The sequence below is a fragment of the Eriocheir sinensis genome, chromosome 53, assembly GCF_024679095.1.
Source record: "Eriocheir sinensis breed Jianghai 21 chromosome 53, ASM2467909v1, whole genome shotgun sequence".
Lineage (NCBI taxonomy): Eukaryota > Metazoa > Arthropoda > Malacostraca > Decapoda > Varunidae > Eriocheir > Eriocheir sinensis.
In genome coordinates, this window is record NC_066561.1 from 7,180,665 (window position 1) to 7,202,541 (window position 21,877).

At 45.5% G+C, this 21,877-nt stretch overlaps 1 protein-coding gene across 2 annotated transcripts in view; it reads left to right on the forward strand.

The window, feature by feature from the left end:
• LOC126983295 (all trans-polyprenyl-diphosphate synthase PDSS1-like) overlaps positions 1-21,877 on the forward strand; it is a 127,069-nt gene that overhangs the window by 41,948 nt on the left and 63,244 nt on the right. For both annotated transcript variants that reach the window (XM_050835960.1, XM_050835959.1), the window contains exons 2-3: positions 13,549-13,710; positions 17,232-17,362. In XM_050835960.1, the coding sequence (XP_050691917.1) occupies positions 13,549-13,710; positions 17,232-17,362 (293 nt within the window). The remainder of the gene's footprint in view (positions 1-13,548; positions 13,711-17,231; positions 17,363-21,877) is intronic.

Here is a 21,877-nt window from a genome sequence, read left to right on the forward strand (position 1 = left end):
TTTGCCTCCGTCCTTTCTCTACGTCCTTGGAGCGAACTACACGCGCATCTTCGTTCTTTTCCTTCTCCTTCTCCTTCGTGGTGCAGTGGTTAGCAAACTCGGCTCGCAAAAGGGAGAGCCAGGGTTCGATTCCCGGGCGGAGTGGAAAAAATTGCACGGCTTTTCCGATACCCTACGCCCCTGTCCACCCAGCAGTGAATGGGTACCAGGCATCAATCGAGGGTTGTGTCCCGTCTCCTGGGGTCTGTTTCCTTCTCCTATAATTCCTTCCCTTCCTGTGTCTCTCCGGCATATGACCACAGATGTTGCGCCGACTAAACGAAACTTTCCAAACTTTCCTTCTCCCCGCGACCAGCCAGACAGCTTTTGGAAATCCCTGACGTGAAGAGCTTGTGACCTTGCCTTCGTCCTTTCTTACGCCCTTGAAGGCAGACTAAACTTGTATATTCTTCGTCCTTTTTTTGTTTTCCTTCGCCTCAAAGGCACCTCAGGAACGGGGAGACTTCGGAAATCCCTGACATTGAGAGCCTGACTTTGCCTTCATCCTTCCTTACGTCCTTGAGAGGCAGATTAAACTAGTATAGTCTTCGCCCCTCTCTGCTTTCCTTCACCTTTCAGGCACCTCAGTAACGGAGAGACTTCGGAAATCCCTGACATTGAGAGCCTGACTTTGCCTCCGTCCTTTCCTTACGTCCTGGAGAGGCAGATTAAACTTGTATATTCTTCCCCCCTCTTTGCTTTCCTTCACCTTTCAGGCACCTCAGTAACGGACAGACTTCGGAAATCCCTGACATTGAGAGCTTGACTTTGCCTTCATCCTTCCTTACGTCCTTGAGAGGCAGACTAAACTAGTATATTCTTCCCCCCTCTTTGCTTTCCTTCACCTTTCAGGCACCTCAGTAACGGACAGACTTCGGAAATCCCTGACATTGAGAGCTTGACTTTACCTCCGTCCTTTCCTTACGTCCTTGAGAGGCAGATTAAACTTGTATATTCTTCGCCTCTCTCTACTTTCCTTCACCTTTCAAGCACCTCAGTAACGGACAGACTTCGGAAATCCCTGACATTGAGAGCTTGACTTTGCCTTCATCCTTTCCTTACGTCCTTGAGAGGCAGATTAAACTTGTATATTCTTCGCCTCTCTCTTCTTTCCTTCACCTTTCAAGCACCTCAGTAACGGAGAGACTTCGGAAATCCCTGACATTGAGAGCTTGACTTTACCTCCGTCCTTTCCTTACGTCCTTGAGAGGCAGATTAAACTTGTATATTCTTCGACCCTCTCTACTTTCCTTCACCTTTCAGGCACCTCAGTAACGGGGAGACTTCGGAAATCCCTGACATTGAGAGCTTGACTTTGCCTCCGTCCTTTCCTTACGATCTTGGAGCTAGACTAAACTCGTATCTTTTTCGTTCTTTCTCTTCCTTCACCCAGGCAACTCAACGCCCTCATGTTGAAGCCCGTAACCGGGCTTTCAAGGAGGTTAAAGACTGATTCGTCGTAGCGACAACTGACTTAATATTCTGGTACTTCAAGAGTATTTGAAGAAGCTCGTAGTTGGGGTGATGAAACGTTGTCGCTTTTTTATATTTAATTGTAACTTATCTTAACACTATGAATAACAAAAATAATATAAAATACAGAATACACTTCAATCAGACCCAGTGGGTCGTCAGGCTTCGCACACTGCCTGTTAAGGGACAAGTAACGTCCTACTTCAATACTGGTTACAATCCTAACTATTTCTTATTACACATACGCTGAAGATATATTCTCTTATAATCTAAACAATACCACTATACACAATGGACACTAGTGCGCTTTCCTTTATGGTACAACACTTCACTTTCTACTCACGACAGCGTAGATGAACACACGACACATAGTGTGTCGGAAATTTAGAGGGACACGTGAGTGTCGGTCAGAAGTATCTCTAGTTCTGCCCCGAGTACTCCGAGGGAACTCCCTTATATGGGCGATTGCCTACGTCACTATACGCCCTCACTACGTCATACCTATTGACTGGGTACACAAGGCTCCTGCACTGAGGGTGCACTCCTTTCCCTATGCTATTGTTACATCCTCTATGGTTATAGCATATAAGGGTGAATATTCATGAGTAGTGTTATTTTACAGGACTTCCGTTTACGTGATTCTCGTCCTTATGGGCATTCGCGTGGTGCTGTCGTTGGGTGAAGTGGGCGGTTTCGGGAAGCCGGCAGAGCGCCGGCTGTATGGTAGCCCGAGACGCCCCTTTTTGCTTCCTGTTTGTTTTGATAACGATTTGTTCTTCTCACTGTCGCCTCGCTGTGCTGTGTTCTTCAAATTGTTCTTAATTTTGGATGTATTTTAACGTTCTACGTCGCTTTCGTCTTCCTTGTTTATTTGCGATGGATGTACTGGGTCAGGTGATGTTACTGCGTCTGTGTTAGTAGATGCAGCGCCCTGCGGGGCACCACATACCTCCCCCTTCAAGATAACGCCACGTCCTCGTGGCAGGAAGCGCGCGGCAGGCCGAACGACCATCTCAGACCAAGACGGGGACGGCGTGACGGGGCGGGAGGCACGCAGGAGACGGGGTCGCAGAAGGAAGAACCAGGTCAGGCCACAGGCGAAGAGGAGGAGGCCAGCGGCGGAGAACCCAAAGAGCAGCCAGCCCCACCAAGGAAAGGCGGCAGCACCGGCGGAAGAACCCGGGACAGACTCCTCCAGCAGGTGGAGCGTCGGGGGAAGAGCCAGCGGGGCGTCCGTAGAGGCCACGGGCGTCGCAGGCGGAGGGGGATGGCCCAAGGAGGGATGGACCGCCAGCAACGACTCAACCACGCCGCGTCCGACGTGGAAAGGGGCCCGATGGATCGTCAGCGGCTCGGCACTATCCAAAGTGGCAGAGGCAGGGAGGCTGAACGCGTCGGCGTGGGCACTACAACCCATACCGATGGTAAGAAGCCCCGTGCCATTCAGGGTTTGCCGGTACTTGGTGACAGGGCTGTCTGGGCAGACCATGGTAACGACCTGGGGAACATCCGTGGAGAAGACCCAGCCCGCCGGGGACGGGAGGAAGACTGGTGGGAAGTTCCTGAGAAGAGACTTAGAACACAGTGACAGTGCATCCGGACGCTCGAGGAAAAGGGCAATCTCGCAGCGCCGGACAGACGTAGAATACACAGGGGCGACAGGAGGGCAGATATAAAGAAGATGGTGTTTAGTACAGCGATCTAAGGAGTCCAATAGCATATAGTGGTTGCGGTCTTCAGAAACCGCGAGGTAGGTTGAGAGTGTGTCGGTGTGTAGAAAATATGGCGTGCCATCGAGGTGAAAAGGCAGCGCGTCCATTTTAAACACATCGAACACATCAGAGGGATCCCCTTTCATGGGGATCTGTAAGTAGAAGTGAAGGGTACCTAAGGAAAGCGCACTTTTAGAAATAACCCTAGAGACATCACGGTACAATGCTAAATATTCATGAGCCGCAGGGAATAACAAGCCTGGATAATGGAGGGAGGCATTCCTGAGTACACGAAGCAAGACATCATTGGGAATAATAAGAGGGGAGACTTGCGTTTGGGACATTTGTTGAAGGCCTAGTTTGAGGTTCAATGTATCATGATTCAGGTCACTAAGCGCCAATTGGATCAGGAGAATGGTCTCCAAGATACGCATTTCTCCCTCAATTTGCAAGGTTCGTAAGGAAAACTGCCTAATAATAGCCGAGGCTAAAGCTGAGGCGGACTCTAGACGAGATATAGCAGAGTGGACGTGACGGAGGTCACGAACAGTAGCGTTGAGGACTTCTGTATGAAGGTTGAGCTGACGTCTCTCTTCCGAGGAGAGAGCGTGAAGATTGGAGAGTTTCTCATGTATCACATCAATCTGGGCCTGAGTGGCCGTGCCAAAAAGGAGGTTTGCTACCGAGCCAACAAAGTCTACGGCCCCTCGCCTCCGGCGAGTCCTAAATGGGCTCCCATCTCTACCACTCATGGCTGCTAAGAAGTTATTAAGATCTTTAAAAAGCTTACGAAATTCAAAGTGAAAGGAGTCTAGAGTGCGCCTGAGCAAACCCACAGTGGGAAATGACTGATTCATATGTTCAATAGACCACGACACTTCCGCGGTCAGATTCGCCACGTTGATGAGAGGACGTTGTATTTCGTCTGTCTGGATGACGACAGGGACGACATAGTAACGCCCTGTCAACAACATCTTAAAGACAGGGGAGAAGACAAGGCCGGGACATATAGGTTGTTCCCGGGAGGGGACAACTGCAGGTAAGGAGAGGGCAACACCCAGGATCTGAAATGACAGGGGGTATCAGTTCTCTGGTCGTTGACGATACTCAAGAGGGCGCTGCATGACGTTGGGGAGAGAGGGGGGCACCGTGTTGGAACGTAACGGACGAGTTGACTGAGGCTCGGAAGGAGCTTGAAGAACTTCAGGTGATGGGGGAGCAGGAGTCGGCTGTGAGGGCTCGGAAGGAGCTGCAAACGACAAGGGTACCGACTCGTCAGGCGGAGGGGCCATTGACAATGAATCATCAATCGGCCCTGGTATGCGGTTATCAGGGACAGGGTAGGCTCGCCTGACGTTAGGGGAGTCATGGAGTCCAAGAGAGTCCTCGTGAACGACCTGAACATTGTTGGTGTGAACCGTCTTGATCTTACTCCCTCTGATATGGCGGAGTCGTAAGACCACAGGACTAACCTTGTCGACGACCCGGAAGGGGCCGTTAAACAAAGGCTGTAGTTTCTTAGGCTCACCCTTGGACGGAATGTTCTTGACATACACCCTATCTCCAATTTCAATCTGTTTGTATTTTGCCTTCCTAAACATCCTTTCAGACTCTTGCCAACCGACATCAATATTCTTCTGACACAATTTATAAGTCCTTTGGGCGGCACTAGCAGTGAATGACTTGTAACTATCTACATCATAACACGGTTGTCGCCTATTCTCTAACATTTCAAAAGGAACATTAGGGTCACGGGAGAAAAGTAGGAAGAATGGGGAATCCCGTAAAACACGATGATAGGCAGTGTTGTAGGCGTGTGTTGCAACTGGAAGCATTTGGTCCCAAATCCCTCTATTGTCCTCACATAAGGTTCTCAGAATATTTATTAAAGTGCCGTTAGGCCTCTCAATCACCCCGTTCGCAGACGGGTGATAAGGAGTCGTCCTTAAGTGATCAATTTGTAGCAATTGAGTCAACTCTCGCAAGAGAGTGTTAACGAACTCCTTTCCTTGATCAGTGACTAGAATAAGCGGGATGCTGTGTACACAGACTACGTTCTTGTAGAACGCAGCTGCCACTTCCTTGGCTGCCTTCGTTCGAAGGGGGGTTGCTACCAGGAAACGTGACAGGACGTCAATCACTGTCAGTACATACTTATAGCCTTTGTCGGAAACCGACAAAGGTCCGACAATGTCCATATGGACTCTGTCAAACGGTTGGCCAACCTCAGGATATCTCATAATTGGAGCAGGCGGGGATCCCCTCTTCTTAAACCGACAACAGACAGGACAAGATCTGACATATTGCTCCACGTCCGCCTTCATTCCCGGCCAGTACGCAAACTTGCGACAACGTGCCAGCGTGACCTTGGTACCTCCGTGCCCTGCAGGTAGCACGGAATGTGCCAGAGCCAGCGCGTTAGGAATGAAGCTTGGTGGGACAATAACCAGTCTGGTCTGTTTGTTGTATTCATCGCAAACATTGCGGTAGAGAATACCGTTCTCTACACACTTCACTAAGAGGCAGTTTTTAAAGTGTCTCTTAGCTGCATTTAACTTGACATCGCTCCTCAGCAACCTTTTCCTCATTTCTCGTTATCTTCAACAACATCAAACATCATACTACCATTTACATTTACGTTACTGCCGGCGTTTTTTTCTAAAGCATGCTTAATCTCTCTCAGTTCAGGATCGCGACCCTGGTGCTCCATGAGTGCTTCAAGACTCCAATGGAGAAACTTATCTCGTTTGTCATGTCCCTCCGGGGAGGTGACAGACCCGTCTTGTCCACCCGTATGGGTGACAGACATAATTCTAGCATCCAATTCGCCTTCTATCACATCGCTCTCTTGATTTCTAATCCTTGATAAAAAATCTGCCACCATATTACTTGAGCCTGGGAGATAATCTATACTGAAATCAAATTCTCCCAGCAATGTCTGCCAACGTGCAATCCTGCTACTTGGAACAGTGCTCTTTAACAGCCATGTCAGCGGTCTATGGTCCGACAGGATGTGAATCCTATAACCCAAGATAAGGGGCCGGTTTGTACTGAGTCCATAGATAACCGCTAAGGCTTCCCTTTCTACCGCGGAGTAGTTACGCTCCGCCCCATTGAGTGTCCTACTGAAGTATGCAATGGGTCGTAGGCTACCGTTCTCATCCTTTTGTTGCAACACACCACCTATTGCCTTATCCGACGCATCTGTAGTGAGGTGGAATGGCTTCCGGAAATCCGGAAAGGTTAACACAATGTCAGTCGTTAGACTGTTCTTTAGTGTTTGAAATGCATGCAATGCCTCCTCGTTCCACTCTAGAAGCGTCTTATCATTCTTAGTGACTTTCCTCCCTTTTAGTAAATTATTAAGGGGGGATGCTATTTTCGCAAAGTCTTTAATGAACTTCCTATAGAAATTAACTAACCCCAGAAAACCTTGAAGCTCTTTGACCGTTTGTGGAGGGGTGAGTTGTTGCACCGCTTGTACCTTTGAGGGCTGAGGCTTCAAACCAGAAGCACTAACAATGTGACCCAAGTAGTCTACTTGCTCTTTGAAGAAGGAACACTTATCTAATCTTAAGGACAGATGGGCCTTCTGCAGTCTGTCTAAGACAGCATGAAGGTTCTTTAGATGATGGTCCATGTTTTTCCCTTGTACTATCAAATCATCAAGATATACATGTACAATTCTACCTGTCAAACCTATGAGGACTTGATTCATGATCCTCTGATAGGCTGCAGGTGCTGTTTTTAATCCAAAGGGGACTGTAGTGAATTCATAGAGGCCATAAGGTGTCGTGAAAGCTGTTAAGTGTTTGGATTCCTCTGCCAATGGGACTTGGTGGTAGCCCTGGCGCAAATCCAGAGAGGTGAAAACTTTACTTTCCCCTAACTGTTGCAAGATGAGGTTAATGTTAGGGAGGGGATGTCTGTCGTCAATCAATTCATCGTTCAGAGCGCGGAAGTCGAGACAAAGTCTGACCCCGCCATCTTTCTTGGCAACAGGGACTAGAGGTGCACTGTAGGGTGACGCACTAGGGCGTATAATACCCTGGGCCTCTAAGTCCTTGAGCTGAGTTTCTATCTCCTTGTGGTATTTTACTGGTATTGGGTATGGCTTTTTATATATAGGCTTGTCATTTTTCAGCCTTAAAGTGTGAACATAATAGGGAGTAATAGTGAGAGGTTCATGTTTCAGGGCAAACACATCAGGATACTTGCGGGTTAGGCCCTTCAGACAGCTGTTTTTCCGTAGTGAAGGGGAAAATAGCTCGTCTATCATCTTATCAAGTTCCTGCTGCTTACTGGACTGGGTGATAGGCGGCTTGGTAACTGTTGTTTTTGTTTGTGTGACAGCCGCTACACTTTCATTAGTTGATGACTGGTAATATTCAGTGTGACAAGAATAAATGTGGCCCAGCACCTCACCTGTTGGCAACTCAATAGTTTCTTCAGTTGGGTTAGCATAGGGGATGATGAATTTACCTTTGGTTTGTTTGACGTTAGGAGTTAAAGTTACTAACCCGGAAATAAAATGATGAAGGGATATCATTGGACCTTGAAGGAATAAGGCTTGAGCTCTGCCAATCTCTGTCTCCAGAGTGACATACCCTGCTGTGCCTGGTAGCAAGGACACTACGTTAATAGCGTATGCTTTCATGGGGACTTCCTCCATCTCGTCTAAGGTAGGGCTTCGGTCGGTTAGTCAATCTTCTGGGTACGGGCTCATATCGCCCGCAGCCAGGGAATGGACTTCCACCGGTAGGCACCCACCATTACACTAAACTGCCCAGGTGGCCAGCGGTGCAGCTACCACGTTTTGCCTCCACATAAATTCTAGACCCAACAAAACTGCTGTTGGCAACACTACACCTTGTGATATTACTACAAACTTTTCTGTAAGCTCTCCGTGCCCAAAGTTCACCACTACTTCAGCTAACCCTTTATTAGGGATTTGTGTCCGATCTACCCCTTGTATGGACAAAGGTTCTGTAGCTATCATTTTCCCACCTACCTTATTGAATAAGTCTTCCTCTATTAAAGATACCCCTGCGCCTGTGTCTAGCATCGCGTAGATCATCTCTCTTCGTGTATCAGTTCCTACACACAGTCTCAGTGTGAGTGCATTGGTCGGGCCGTGGACTGCCGCAACTATTCGGGGATCGGCGTGTTTGTTTTGTTGCTCTCTGGGTCATGGTTAGGCCAGGAGTTGCGGGGAGAGGACCCGTGTACTCCGGGCGCCAGGCAGCGCAGGCGAGACAGGCTGGCGCCTGTTCCGAGAGTACTGGGGTGGCGCGGCCTGCGGGTACTGAGGGTACCGGGGCCCTGGGGTGATAGGCACCTCTCTGTTGCCACCCATAGGAGCAGTCACGGGCCATGTGCCCTATATATCCGCACGAGTAACATGTGGGTGGCGCGGCCGCGTTCCCGTATGAGCGGGGGGGTGGCATGGCGTGCCGTCCACCCTTCTGAGATATCGGGTGACGCGACTGGCCTGAAGGACGTTGGGGACGGCCTTGTGACGAGGGTTTAGGTCCGGTCACTTGGGTTGAACAGATGTTCATGACTTTTACTTCTTTAGCCACGTCGACGTCGGATAGTTTTAACTCTGGGTGAGCCTTGATATACTCATATCCCTTCTTCAACATTTTCGGTGGCTCCTTTTTTTCTTCTTCTGTCAGGGTGTATGTAAAATTATAAGGTAGAGCTCCAGTAAACCGTAAAACCACCACTTTGTTTAGATACCCGGCGACGGCGGGCTCTAGGGTGACTAACTCGTCCTTCAATATTTCCAGTCTAATGAGGAATGCGCGGAGGGTTTCTCCCGTCCGCCGTTTGGCCTCTCCCAACTCTTTCTGAAGGACCTCGAAGGTCCTTATTGTGGGATACATACTCAAGAATTCCCTTTTTATCTCATCCCAGTTCTGTCCACACCTGGCGATACAACCGAGGAGATGATCGCGCGCTATTCCCAGGGCATATTGTTTGGCTAACTCTATTTTCCCAGTTGTGTCCCAATTTGCCTGTGTCCGACTGTCTAGATCTTCGATCCATTTCTTTGCTATTTTATGACATGGGAGATTTGGTGCTTTACTACTTTTCTCTTCTCCTCCACAAAAATGTAAGAGCCCCTGCACTCTGCTAAAATCATTCAGGGTGTGGCGACTAAGTAGTGTCACCAGATCATCATGGGCAAGGGTGACCGGTTTCGCGGCATCGGAAGGGGTGGGAGTGCTTCCGTCTGGCATATTGAATTCTAAAGTCTGATTCCCGTAATCCCACGAAAAACTGTCTTCTCCCTCGCTTTCAGATATGGACATTCACCAATACAAATTGCAAGTTTCACCACCCCACACCTGACACCAATGTTGAAGCCCGTAACCGGGCTTTCAAGGAGGTTAAAGACTGATTCGTCGTAGCGACAACTGACTTAATATTCTGGTACTTCAAGAGTATTTGAAGAAGCTCGTAGTTGGGGTGATGAAACGTTGTCGCTTTTTTATATTTAATTGTAACTTATCTTAACACTATGAATAACAAAAATAATATAAAATACAGAATACACTTCAATCAGACCCAGTGGGTCGTCAGGCCTCGCACACTGCCTGTTAAGGGACAAGTAACGTCCTACTTCAATACTGGTTACAATCCTAACTATTTCTTATTACACATACGCTGAAGATATATACTCTTATAATCTAAACAATACCACTATACACAATGGACACTAGTGCGCTTTCCTTTATGGTACAACACTTCACTTTCTACTCACGACAGCGTAGATGAACACACGACACATAGTGTGTCGGAAATTTAGAGGGACACGTGAGTGTCGGTCAGAAGTATCTCTAGTTCTGCCCCGAGTACTCCGAGGGAACTCCCTTATATGGGCGATTGCCTACGTCACTATACGCCCTCACTACGTCATACCTATTGACTGGGTACACAAGGCTCCTGCACTGAGGGTGCACTCCTTTCCCTATGCTATTGTTACATCCTCTATGGTTATAGCATATAAGGGTGAATATTCATGAGTAGTGTTATTTTACAGGACTTCCGTTTACGTGATTCTCGTCCTTATAGGCATTCGCGTGGTGCTGTCGTTGGGTGAAGTGGGCGGTTTCGGGAAGCCGGCAGAGCGCCGGCTGTATGGTGGCCCGAGACGCCCCTTTTTGCTTCCTGTTTGTTTTGATAACGATTTGTTCTTCTCACTGTCGCCTCGCTGTGCTGTGTTCTTCAAATTGTTCTTAATTTTGGATGTATTTTAACGTTCTACGTCGCTTTCGTCTTCCTTGTTTATTTGCGATGGATGTACTGGGTCAGGTGATGTTACTGCGTCTGTGTTAGTAGATGCAGCGCCCTGCGGGGCACCACACTCAGAAATCCCTTACCCATAAAAACCAGACCTCGCCATTCTTCGTGTTCTTACATACGTTCTTGAAGGCAAACAGCACCGCCTTCATCCTCCCCTTCGTCCTTCTTGTCTTCATCTCTCACCCAGACAACTCATCACCCTCAGAAATCCCTTACCCATAAAAGCCTGACCTCGCCATTCTTCGTGTTCTTACACACATTCTTGAAGGCAAACAGCACCGCCTTCATTCTCCTCTTCGTCCTTAGCTTCATCTCTCACCCAGACAATTCAACACCCCCAGAAATCCCTTACCCATAAAAGCCAGACCTCGCCATCCCTTCGCGTTCTTTCATACATTCTTCAAGGCAAACAGCACAACCTTCCTCCTTTATCCTGCACCTCATCCCTTCTTCTGCCATTTCTTTCCTTTCCTTGGGGTTTCCGCCTCGTTTTTATTTCTCGTTTTCTTAATTTCTCTCTCCCATTTTTTTCATATCTCCTTCTCTTGCTTCCTTTTTGCCTCACCTTGCAGCCACACAGCCAACTCATCGTCCTCAGAAACCTCCACATAGCCTGACCTTTCCGTTTAGCCTCCAGTAAAAAGTGACCATCTCTCTCTCTCTCTCTCTCTCTCTCTCTCTCTCTCTCTCTCTCTCTGCGGTACTTCACCCTTCTGCCCCTTCCTATGTCCTCCCTCCATCACCCCCCACCCCGTTTTCCTTATGTTTTTTTCCTTGTTATGTCCTGTGTACTTTCTCTTATTAATATTTTGCGTTAAGATATTTTGTTGACCTCCATCTGTTTCCCGCTGTATAACATCTTTCTGTCATGACTTTCCCCTCCTCATCTTTCTTATCGCAATGTTTTTTTTATTTTTTTCATTTTAACACTTCAACTTTTTTTTTTTGTGAGGATATTTGACCTCGATTTGTCTTGGTTTCTACTTTCTCGCCTCGTATGATTATCGCTCCTTCTACAATTTCTCTTTATCTGATATTAATTTCATCTTTATATTCTTTTGCTTGATGATATTTGACCCCTAACTTTTTTTTTTACAACAAAGGAGACAGCTCAAGGGCACAATAAAAAGTAAACAATAATAAAAAAAAGCCCGCTACTCGCTGCTCACAAAAAGAATCCAAAGAGGTCAATTTCAGGAGGAGAGGTTCTTTTATCCTCTATTTTGCCTCCGTCAGTCATCATTAATTCTTCAACGTCTCTGTGTCTGATCTGCTTACTTTCTTCATTTTAACACTATCAACTTTTATATATTTTTTTAATTAAGAGATATTTGACCCATCTGTCCTGGATTCTTCGGTCGCGTCTCGTTCAATCATCACTTTCTCCGCGGCATCTCTCTCTGTCTGATCACATGACTCTCCTCACCTTTAAATTTCACTAACTTTTTTTTTCTTCTATTAACCGTCAGAATATTTGACTGCAATTTGTCCTGGTCTCTTCTGCATCGCCTCGTATATTCATAATTTTCTCTCCTATGTCTTTCTCTCTCCCTCTATATGGCTTCGTTGCTTTCTTCATTATAACACTTAATAAACATCTTTTTTTACATACACAGGGATAGTTGACCTCGATATGTCCTGGTCTCTAAATCGCCTCTTATATTCATCACTTTCTCTCCTGTCTTTCCCTCCCTCTATCTTCGTTGCTTTCTTCACTCACCTCGTAAAGTTAATCTGACCCCCGACCTCCCCCTTCGCCCTCCTTCCCCATCTTACACCCAGCGGGGAAGGCAGACGGGGCCGCGGGCTACTCCTAACCTTACCAACCTGGCTTTCCCCAAGTCTGTATCCTGCCCGAAGTCTCCGCTATCCTGCATCTCATCCTTCCTCCTGTCATTTCTTTCCTTTCCTCTCGTGTTTTCCTTTCTTCATTCTTCTTTCATCTTCTTTCCTATCTCATTTTCTTATTTGAAGTGACTTTCCTTCCTTCCTTCCTTTCTTCCTTCCTTCCTTCCTTCCTTCCTTCCTTCCTTCCTTCCTTCCTTCCTTCCTTCCTTCCTTCCTTCCTTCCTTCCTTCCTTCCTTCCTTCCTTCCTTCCTTCCTTCCTTCCTTCCTTCCTTCCTACCATCTCTTATTAGCCTCTATGAAAGTACACACAAACACACACACACACACACACACACACACACACACACACACACACACACACACCTGCGAAAAGAGAAAGAGAAAAAGAAAAAAAGAAAGAAAAAAGCGAAAAAAATGGTGAGAGAGAGAGAGAGAGAGAGAGAGAGAGAGAGAGAGAGAGAGAGAGAGAGAATGTGAAAGCCTACCGTGTCTCTCCTCTCGTCATCATCTTCCCGCCCGAGATGAATGAGGCGTGGGCGTGGCTGTCTGTCTGTCTGTCTGTCTGTATGTCTGTCTGTCTGTCTGTATGTCTGTCTGTCTGTCTGTCTGTCTGTCTGTCTGTATGTCTGTCTGTCTGTCTGTCTGTCTGTCTGTCTGTCTGTATGTATGTATGTATGTATGTCTGTGTGTCCATTTCTTTCCTTTCCTCTTGTTCTCCTCATTCTCATTTCTCTTCTTCCTTCTCCTGTTTTTCTCTCTCGTGTCTGCTTCTCTAACTGTCTCTGTCTCTGTGTCTGTCTGTCTGTTTCTTCCTTTTCTGTTCCGTCTAATGGCTGTGCGTTCGTGTGTATGTGTCTGTCTGTGTGTTTTGGTTCTTATCCTTTTTAATCTTTTCTCCCTTCATCTTGCTACCTTCATATAACTATCGAATGCGTTACTTGCTCTTTTCTCTTTATGTGAATGTATAGCGAAAATTATAAGTACGTGTATATGTGAGGAGGAAAAAATGTCACTATATACCACCTCTTTCTTATTAACTTTCATTCATAATTATTATCTACAGCATAGGATTAGCGAGTACGGGCGTATGTGCGTATAGTCTCTCAGCCATGTCACACACGCCAACACATACGTTACCACTGACACTCTTCTCTCTCCCTCCAGCGGTCCCGTGCGAGGGGGTACCACCGACGGCTTTGCTCGGCGGGGCGGGCGCTGCGGCAGGTGCAAGAACCGGGCCGCCAGACCACGCCCGCTTCAGCCACGCCACACCCCGCCACCCTCGCCGAAGAAGACCTCAGGCATATGTTCGACGAGATAACGAAGGTGAGGTGACGTGTCTTTGTACTTGTTAATCTTATGTGGTAAAGGGGAGTGTTACGAAGGTGGGTTAATGTGTCTTTCTACTCGTTAATCTTATGTAGTAAAGAACATAAGAACGTAAGGAGTCTGCAAGAGGGGAGAGTAAACAGAAGATGGATGGGTTGATGTGTGTTTCTACTCGTTAATCTTATGTGGTAAAGGAGAGTAAAACGAAGGTGGGTTGATGTGTCTTTTTACTCGTTAATCTCATGTGCTAAAAGGAGAGTAAAAAGATGACGGTTTGATGTCTTTGTACCTGTTATTGATGTTTTTTTTCATAATATATTGATGAAGGTGGAAGGAAAAGAATGGAAAAAGAGGAAAAAATAGAAAAGAGAAAAAAAAGATGTAGAAAAATAGTTAACCAATACATGTTTCTACTCGTTAACCTTTTCATGTATTTTTGGGAAAGTTGAGATTGGGAGGAAAAACTGTTGAGATGGAGAGAATAGAAACAGATGGAAATAGAAAGGAGAAAGACAGAGAAAAGTGCGAAGCTGAGTTGATATCTTTCCACTCATTAATCATTTCATATATTTTTGGGAAAGTTGAGATTGGGAGGAAAAACTGTTGAGATGGAGAGAATAGAAACAGATGGAAATAGAAAGAAAAAAGATATAGAAGAAAACAATTACGGAGGGGAATTGATGTCTTTCCACTCATTAATCTTTTCCTATATTTTTGGAAAGTTGAGATTTGGAGGAAAACCTTAGAGACGGGGAGAAAAGGAACAGATGGAAATAGAAAGCAACAACAAATATATCGAAAAAATACGGAACAGTTGATATTTTTGATTCTTAGGCATTTGATATATTTAGAGGAAACTTAAGAGTGAGAGAAATAATTAAGAGATTCAGAAAAAAAAGACGAAATAAAGAATGGAAACATATAACTTGCTAGAATATAACGTGTACAGAAACAAAAGATAAATGAGAGAAAGATATAATACAAAAAATAAAAGGAGAATAAATACAGATGAAAGAAGAAAGGAAAAGGATGTAAGGTGTGAAATTTGAGATATGGACAAGGAAGATTAGGAGGAAAAGGAAAAAGAGGAAAAAGAAGAGGAAGAGGAAGAGCAAATAGTAAACAACATAGAAATCATAAAAAAATAAAACCTCTTGCAAGGAAAAGTAGGAGGAAAAAGAGAAAAAAGAAGAGGAAGAGGAAGAGGAGGAAATAGCAAACAACATAGAAATCATAAGATAAATAAAACCTCTTGCATTCTCCTGTAACACCTATAGATTCTTAATGACAGGTAATTAGACCACCTGTAACACACACACACACACACACACACACACACACACACACACACACACACACACACACACACACACACACACACACACACCATACGTCTCATCTAATATTGCTCTCTTGTCACTTAATAATGGGAAAAATCTACGAAAAATGGGAAAATGAGGCTGGAAATGAGGAAGGAGAGGAAGCAAGTGTTAGTTAGGTAAATAGAAGGATGGATAGATAGATAGATAGATTGATTGATTGATAGATAGATAGATAGATATGGAGGTCGTTAGTGGAATATAGTGATTTTTATGTAGTATTTAACTCTCTCTCTCTCTCTCTCTCTCTCTCTCTCTCTCTCTCTCTCTCTCTCTCTCTCTCTCTTGGTAGGTGATCTTGACGGTCCTCTCGCTGAGTCATCGTCATCATTCTTTTTCCCGTGAGAGAGAGAGAGAGAGAGAGAGAGAGAGAGAAATAAAAGTGTGATTGGAATTTATCTAATGAAATACGGAACTAGACGCCGCAGATTCACACACACACACACACACACACACACACACACACACACACACACACGTACACAAGCCTTGAAAATCATCCCAGCGCCATTATTTTGACGTTTACAGTTTAAGAGCGGAAGGGAGTCTTATTATCCCCCCTGCTCTCTCTCTCTCTCTCTCTCTCTCTCTCTCTCTCTCTCTCTCTTTTCTTAACTTTTTCCTTCTAATAGATTTGTAGTAAACATGAGAGAATGAGCTTTGGAAGATCGTGGACACGCCAGAAAACCACGGAAATATGAAAACCACGCCAGCGGAAATCGTGGTTTGACTGAAGATCCACGGAAAATTTGCCCAGCGTAATAGCCCCTTTAAACAGCCAGTTAGTCGGTCAGTCCGCGTCCGAGTGTTGCCTGCGCGGGGCCTGAGTGAGCGAGAGTGACAGTAATAGCATCCCGCCGCTAGCCATACACCCCTACCAGTGCCTGCCTCTGCCTGGAAGTGCTTGGCTGCGCGGTGAAAGTGTTACATAAGGGAGATAATGGACTGACTCGCTGTTAGTATTGAAAAGGAAAGGACTTACCGTTGACTAACTTTCTGACTGAATTACTAAAAAAACAAAAAACAAATTATCTGACTAATTAACTAACCAATTAACTAGTAGATTAACCTTCTAACTTACCGATTAATTAACTAGGTACTATTTTTTTTACAGTAAAGGAAGGAATTCAAGGGCAAAAACAAACAAATACACAAATTAAAAAGAACTCTCAAAGAATACACTTAACTTATTGACTGGGACTTAAAATGACTGATTGACTGACTTATCGACTAACTGTGTGTGTGTGTGTGTGTGTGTGTGTGTGTGTGTGTGTGTGTGAGAAGCCTGAGGGAGAAGAAGCGTTATCTGTCTGTCTGTCTGGTTGTCTAATTGGATCTCCTTGCCGCTGGGTGTCTGTCTGTCTGTCTGTCTGTCTGTTGGTCTGCTGAGGCGACAACAGGTGGTCGTGGGAAGAGTAACGGGGCTGTGGTTGATCGCTTCATTACATCTGCGGTCTATTGAAGCTCAGTTGTCTTGACGGTTTTCCTCTCTTCCACAACGTATTAATTTATTTTATCCTCTTTTTTAACTATTTATCTTTTGTTTCATTAGTTAATTTATACTTACTGAACTTTTTATAGGTACGGTAGCTCGTTTTCCGCTTTTTAAATGTTTACGTAATTAATATTTTTTATACTTATTTTTCTACTATCTCCACTTTTTTTTATCTCCACTCATTAGTTATTTTATAGTTACTGAACTTTTTATAGGTACGGTAGCTCGTTCTCCGCTTTTTAAATGTTTACGTAATTAATATTTTTTATACTTATTTTTCTACTATCTCCACTTTTTTTTTATCTCCACTCACAAGTTCTTGTACACTTACTGAACTTTTTATACGAAGCCCGTTTTACCGCTTTTTAAATGTTTACGTAATCAATCTTTTTATACTTATTTTTCTACTATCTCCATTTTCTCTAATTACGGGTCTTCCATTGAGGTGCCTTGCTTCTCCTCTTTTAATAACATGAGTGTCTTTTTATATCCTTCAGGCGCTGGAGTTTTTTTTTTTTCCATTTTGTTTTTCCTGAGTCGTGTGCGTTTGTCTGTGTTTCCTATCCTTTAAGAAACAGCAAGAGTCTTTTCCATCAACCTTTTCCTCCGTCATGTTTGGTAATGCAAGTTCTCGTGTTCCCCAGGCGCTGGAGTCTCAGTTCGAACTTCAGGAGATCGCCAAATACTACTTCGACGGGCAGGGGAAGGCGGTGCGTCCCCTCATCACCGTCCTCATGTCCCGGGCCATCAACACACACCTGCACGACGACGACAGGTGAGGGAGAGCCTGAGAACACACCTGTGATCTTTCTGCTATACTCACCTGCACCTTGATTCTCTGTCGTTCTTACTTCATTGTTCTTTCCCAACTGATCTGATCTACATATCTTTATTCACTTATCTATGTACACTTCAGCTTTATTTCTCTACACTCAGAGCCATAATACACGTAATGCGCTCATCAACATCCTAACCTTTCTCTAGAACACTCAGGTAACCTTCAAAGATTCATTCCATATTACAAAACACTTTCGCTTCACACATCAGCTATTTCTAAAGGTCAAACAGGGGGTCAGTCGGGTTCTTATGAGTGTTTCTTCAGGTTCACGGTACAGAGGAAGGGTCAAACTAACACCAGGGTCATAAAACTACCCCTGGAAATGCCTACAACTCCTACGATAGCCTTGTCAAATATGTGTTCTTGGGCAGCGAAATGTCTTGTAATACGGCCCTATATACACATCCCAGTCCTTCCTCTAACCCCACTTCGATCCATATTCCAGCGCCTCTCTTTCGCCGTCAGAGAAATTCATACACTCAGTTAACCTGCTTTTCACCCACAGTCAAATAAATCTAAATGCATCACCTCTCATTCGTTTACTTTTATACTTTTTGTTGTGTATTTTTATTTATTTTTGGTGTGTAATGTTTTGGTTGTCGCTTATACCTTTTGTTTTGTTTATTGATGTTGTTAGATGGCTTACGATTCTGGGCTAAGCAAAGAAGGAAAGGGAAGGTTAGGAAGATTAAAGAGATATACGAGAATGGAGGAAGAGAGAAGGAACAGAGATGAATAGGCGTACAGGAAAGGAAAAAGAGAAGGGTTAGGGAAGGAATAATTATATGAAAAGACGAAGATTGGAGAGAGATATACGAGAAGGGAGGAAGAGAGAAGGAACAGAGATGAATAGGAGAAAAGGAAAGGAAAAAGAGAAGGGTTAGGGAAGGAATAGTTATACGAAAAGACGAAGATTAGAGAGAAACACACGAGAATGGAGGAAGAGAGAAGGAACAGAGATGAATAGGAGAAAAGGAAAGGAGAAAGAGAAGGATTTGGGACACCAGGGAGGGAGGGGAAAGGAAAGGAAATGGGAAAGGAAGACATTTGTAACCTGAAGGAATAACTTTCACTCTTGATCTTGAGGATTTTCCCGCGTCAGCAACCAACCCACATGACTGCTTGAGACCTCCCCCTTCCTCCCTCTCCCCTAGTGACTCCCGCTGCAATCTTACCCCTCCCTCCTTCCCTCCCTCCCTCCTGGAATCGACTCAATTCTCCTCGTCAGCGACCTACTCTCTTGATTACTTGAGCCCCCCCTCCCCTTCCCCCTCCCTCCTGGAATCTACCGGCTGCTTGACCCATGCTATTCAGACCTTTTTCAATGCGATTCGATTCTCCTCGTCAGCGACCCATCCACTTGATTACGTGAGCCCCCCCTCCCCTTCCCCCTCCCTCCTGGAATCTACCGGCTGCTTGACCCATGCTATTCAGACCTTTTTCAATGCGATTCAATTCTCCTCGTCAGCGACCCATCCACTTGATTACGTGAGCCCCCTCCCTCCTCCTGGAATCTACCGGCTGCTTGACCCATGCTATTCAGACCTTTTTCAATGCGATTCAATCCTCCTCGTCAGCGACCCATCCACTTGATTACGTGAGCCCCCCCTGCCCTTCCCCCTCCCTCCTCGGGCCGCTTTCACTGTCGTCTGGTTTGTTTTGATCGTTACCAATGGCGCCGATCGCCGCTATAGAATTTCCACGTAAAAGTGTCCGATGGGGGAGTGGCGGCTGCGGGGTTAGCCTAGCCCCGCACCTTGCCACACACTCAACACCTCTTGCTTCCCCTGCAGCCCCCACTACCCCATAGGCCATTTTCACGTGGATCGGCGCCATTGGTAACGATCAAGACAAACAAAACGACTATTTCGGGATCCTACGAAGAACATCCAACGAGTCCTTCACTGCCTAACCGATGCTGAGGAAAAGAAAGTTTAATATCCTGCAAGTTGTATGATTCAGTCCTTTCGATCCGTGTCCTGCATTCAAGGGTGGTAATGATGGTAGGATATTTTGGGGTCCTTCTCAGAACATCCTATGAGTCCTTCACCGGTGCCAAGGAAAGGAAAGTTCTGTATCTGAGTCCTTTTGACCCGTGTCCTGCATTCAAGGGTTTCAAAGAAGGTAGGATATTTTGGAGTCCTTCTCAGAACATCGTACGAGTCCTTCACTGCCTGACCGATGGAAAGGAAAGGAAAGTTGTATGCTTGAGTCCTTTAGATCAGTGTCCTGCATGCAAGGGTGGTCAAGATGGTAGGATATTTTGGGGTCCTCAGAACATCCTACGAGTCCTTCACTGCCTGACCGATGGAAAGGAAAAGGAAAGTTTTATATCGGAGTCCTTTTCGAGTGGTTCCCTGGTCTGTTTGTCCTGCATTCAAGGGTTTAGGGGTGGTAGGATGTCTTGGGGTCCTTCTCAGAACATCCTACGAGTCCTTCACTGCCTGACCGATGGAAAGGAAAGGAAAGTTGCATGATTGAGTTGTATGATTGAGTTGTATGACGGAGTTCTTTCAAGGGTTTAGGGATGGTAGGATATTTTGGGGTCCTCCTCAGAACATCCTACGAGTCCTTCCTGCTTGACCGATGGAAAGGAAAGGAAAGTTGCATGATTGAGTTGTATGATTGAGTTATATGATTGAGTTCTTTCAAGGGTTTAGGGATGGTAGGATATTTTGGGGTCCTCAGAACATCCTACGAGTCCTTCCTGCTTGACCGATGGAAAGGAAAGTTCTGGGAAGGCTCGGGGTACAAACTTTCTCTCGTGACCTTCAACCAAATGCTCCAGGAAGGTGACTTTTACATACCCCCTTTCCCATCCCCCCCTGACCTCCCCCCTTCCCCCCTCCTCCCCCTTCCCTGCCTTCCTCTCGTCCGTCATCTCCGTGTTACCTGAAGCTGTCATTATCAAGGTTATTATTAATATTTTCACCTTTCTGTTTTTACCTTTCTTCCCTCTCCCTTCCACTCTCCCTCCCTCCTTTATCATCTCCTTCCCAATCCTCTCCTTTCCTCTCCTTTCCTCTCCTTCCTTCTTTCTCCTCTCTCCTTCCTCCTTTTCCTTTTCCTCCTTCTTTTCCTCACCTCTCCTTCCTTCTTTCTCCTCTCCTCTTCCTCCTTTTCCTTTTCCTCTCCTTTTCCTCCTTCTTTTCCTCTCCTCTCCTTCCTTCTTTCTTCCCTCCTCTTCCTCCTTTTCCTTCTCCTCTCCTCTCCTTACCTCTCCTTTTCTTTTCTCTCCTCTCCTTCTTTCTCTTCTCTTTCTCCTCCTTTTCCTTCTCTCCTCTCCTCACCTCTCCTTCCCTCTCCTTTTCCTTCCTCTTCTCTCCTCTCCTTCTTTCTCTCCTCTTCATCCTTCTCCTCTCCTCTTCTTCCTCCTCCTCTCCTTCTTTTGGGGTTATGGGGTCCAGTTAAGAGTTCTACCTGTCCTCTTTCCTTCCTTCCCTTCTCCCCCTCTCTTTATCACCCTGTTTATCTTATCGTTTACTCCCCCTATCCTTCCCTCTCTCATTTGTGTCTAAAGATTGCTGGTTGGGTTCGTTTTTGATGAGGTGTTGGGTCCGGGTTTCAATATTCTGTTTAGCCCCATCTATCTGCCATCCTTCAATCCTTTCCCTTCTCCCTCTATTCCTTCACTTTCCTTTTTCCCTTCTTGCCTCCTTCCCTTCCTTGGTATGTTATTGTTGTGTCCGCTTAAGGAGGTGGTAAGTTATGATAGTCTTCCCTGTTTTACTTGTTTTCTTTTTACATTTTCTTTTTTTATGCTTGCCTTTTCTTTCCTCTTTCCCTTCCTTGCTGTGTCATTGTTTTGTATCCGCTTAGGGAGGGGGTAAGTTATGATAGTCTCCCCTTTTTTATTGATTTTCTTTCTTGCCTTTTTCTTCTCTTGTTACGCTTGGAATCATTTACTCTTTGTCAGTCTCTCCTCCGCTATGTCACCGAACTATCTCAGGGTAATATTCCTTCTTATACACGAATACTAATGCTGATACTAATTGCAATACGTATAGTCCTTCCCTGACAGTCGTAAGCGTGTGTTTCAGGGTATGCGTGTGTTTCTGTTGACGTGTGTTGCTGTGTTTGTGTTGATAAGTGTTGTGTTGTTTGTGTTGACGTGTGTTGCTGTGTTTGTGTTGACGTGTGTTTGTGTTGTTTGTTTTGATGAGTGTTGTGTTTGTGTTGACGTGTTCTGTGTAGTGTGTTTGTGTTGACGTGCTTGTTGTTGTGTTTGTGTTGATAAGTGGTGTGTTATTTGTGTTGATGAGTGGTGTGTTTGTGTTGACGTGTGTGTGTGTGTGTGTTGTTGTGTTTGTGTTGATAAGTGGTGTGTTATTTGTGTTGATGAGTGGTGTGTTTGTGTTGACGTGTGTGTGTGTGTGTGTTGTTGTGTTTGTGTTGATAAGTGGTGTGTTATTTGTGTGATGAGTAGTGTGTTTGTGTTGACGTGTGTGTGTG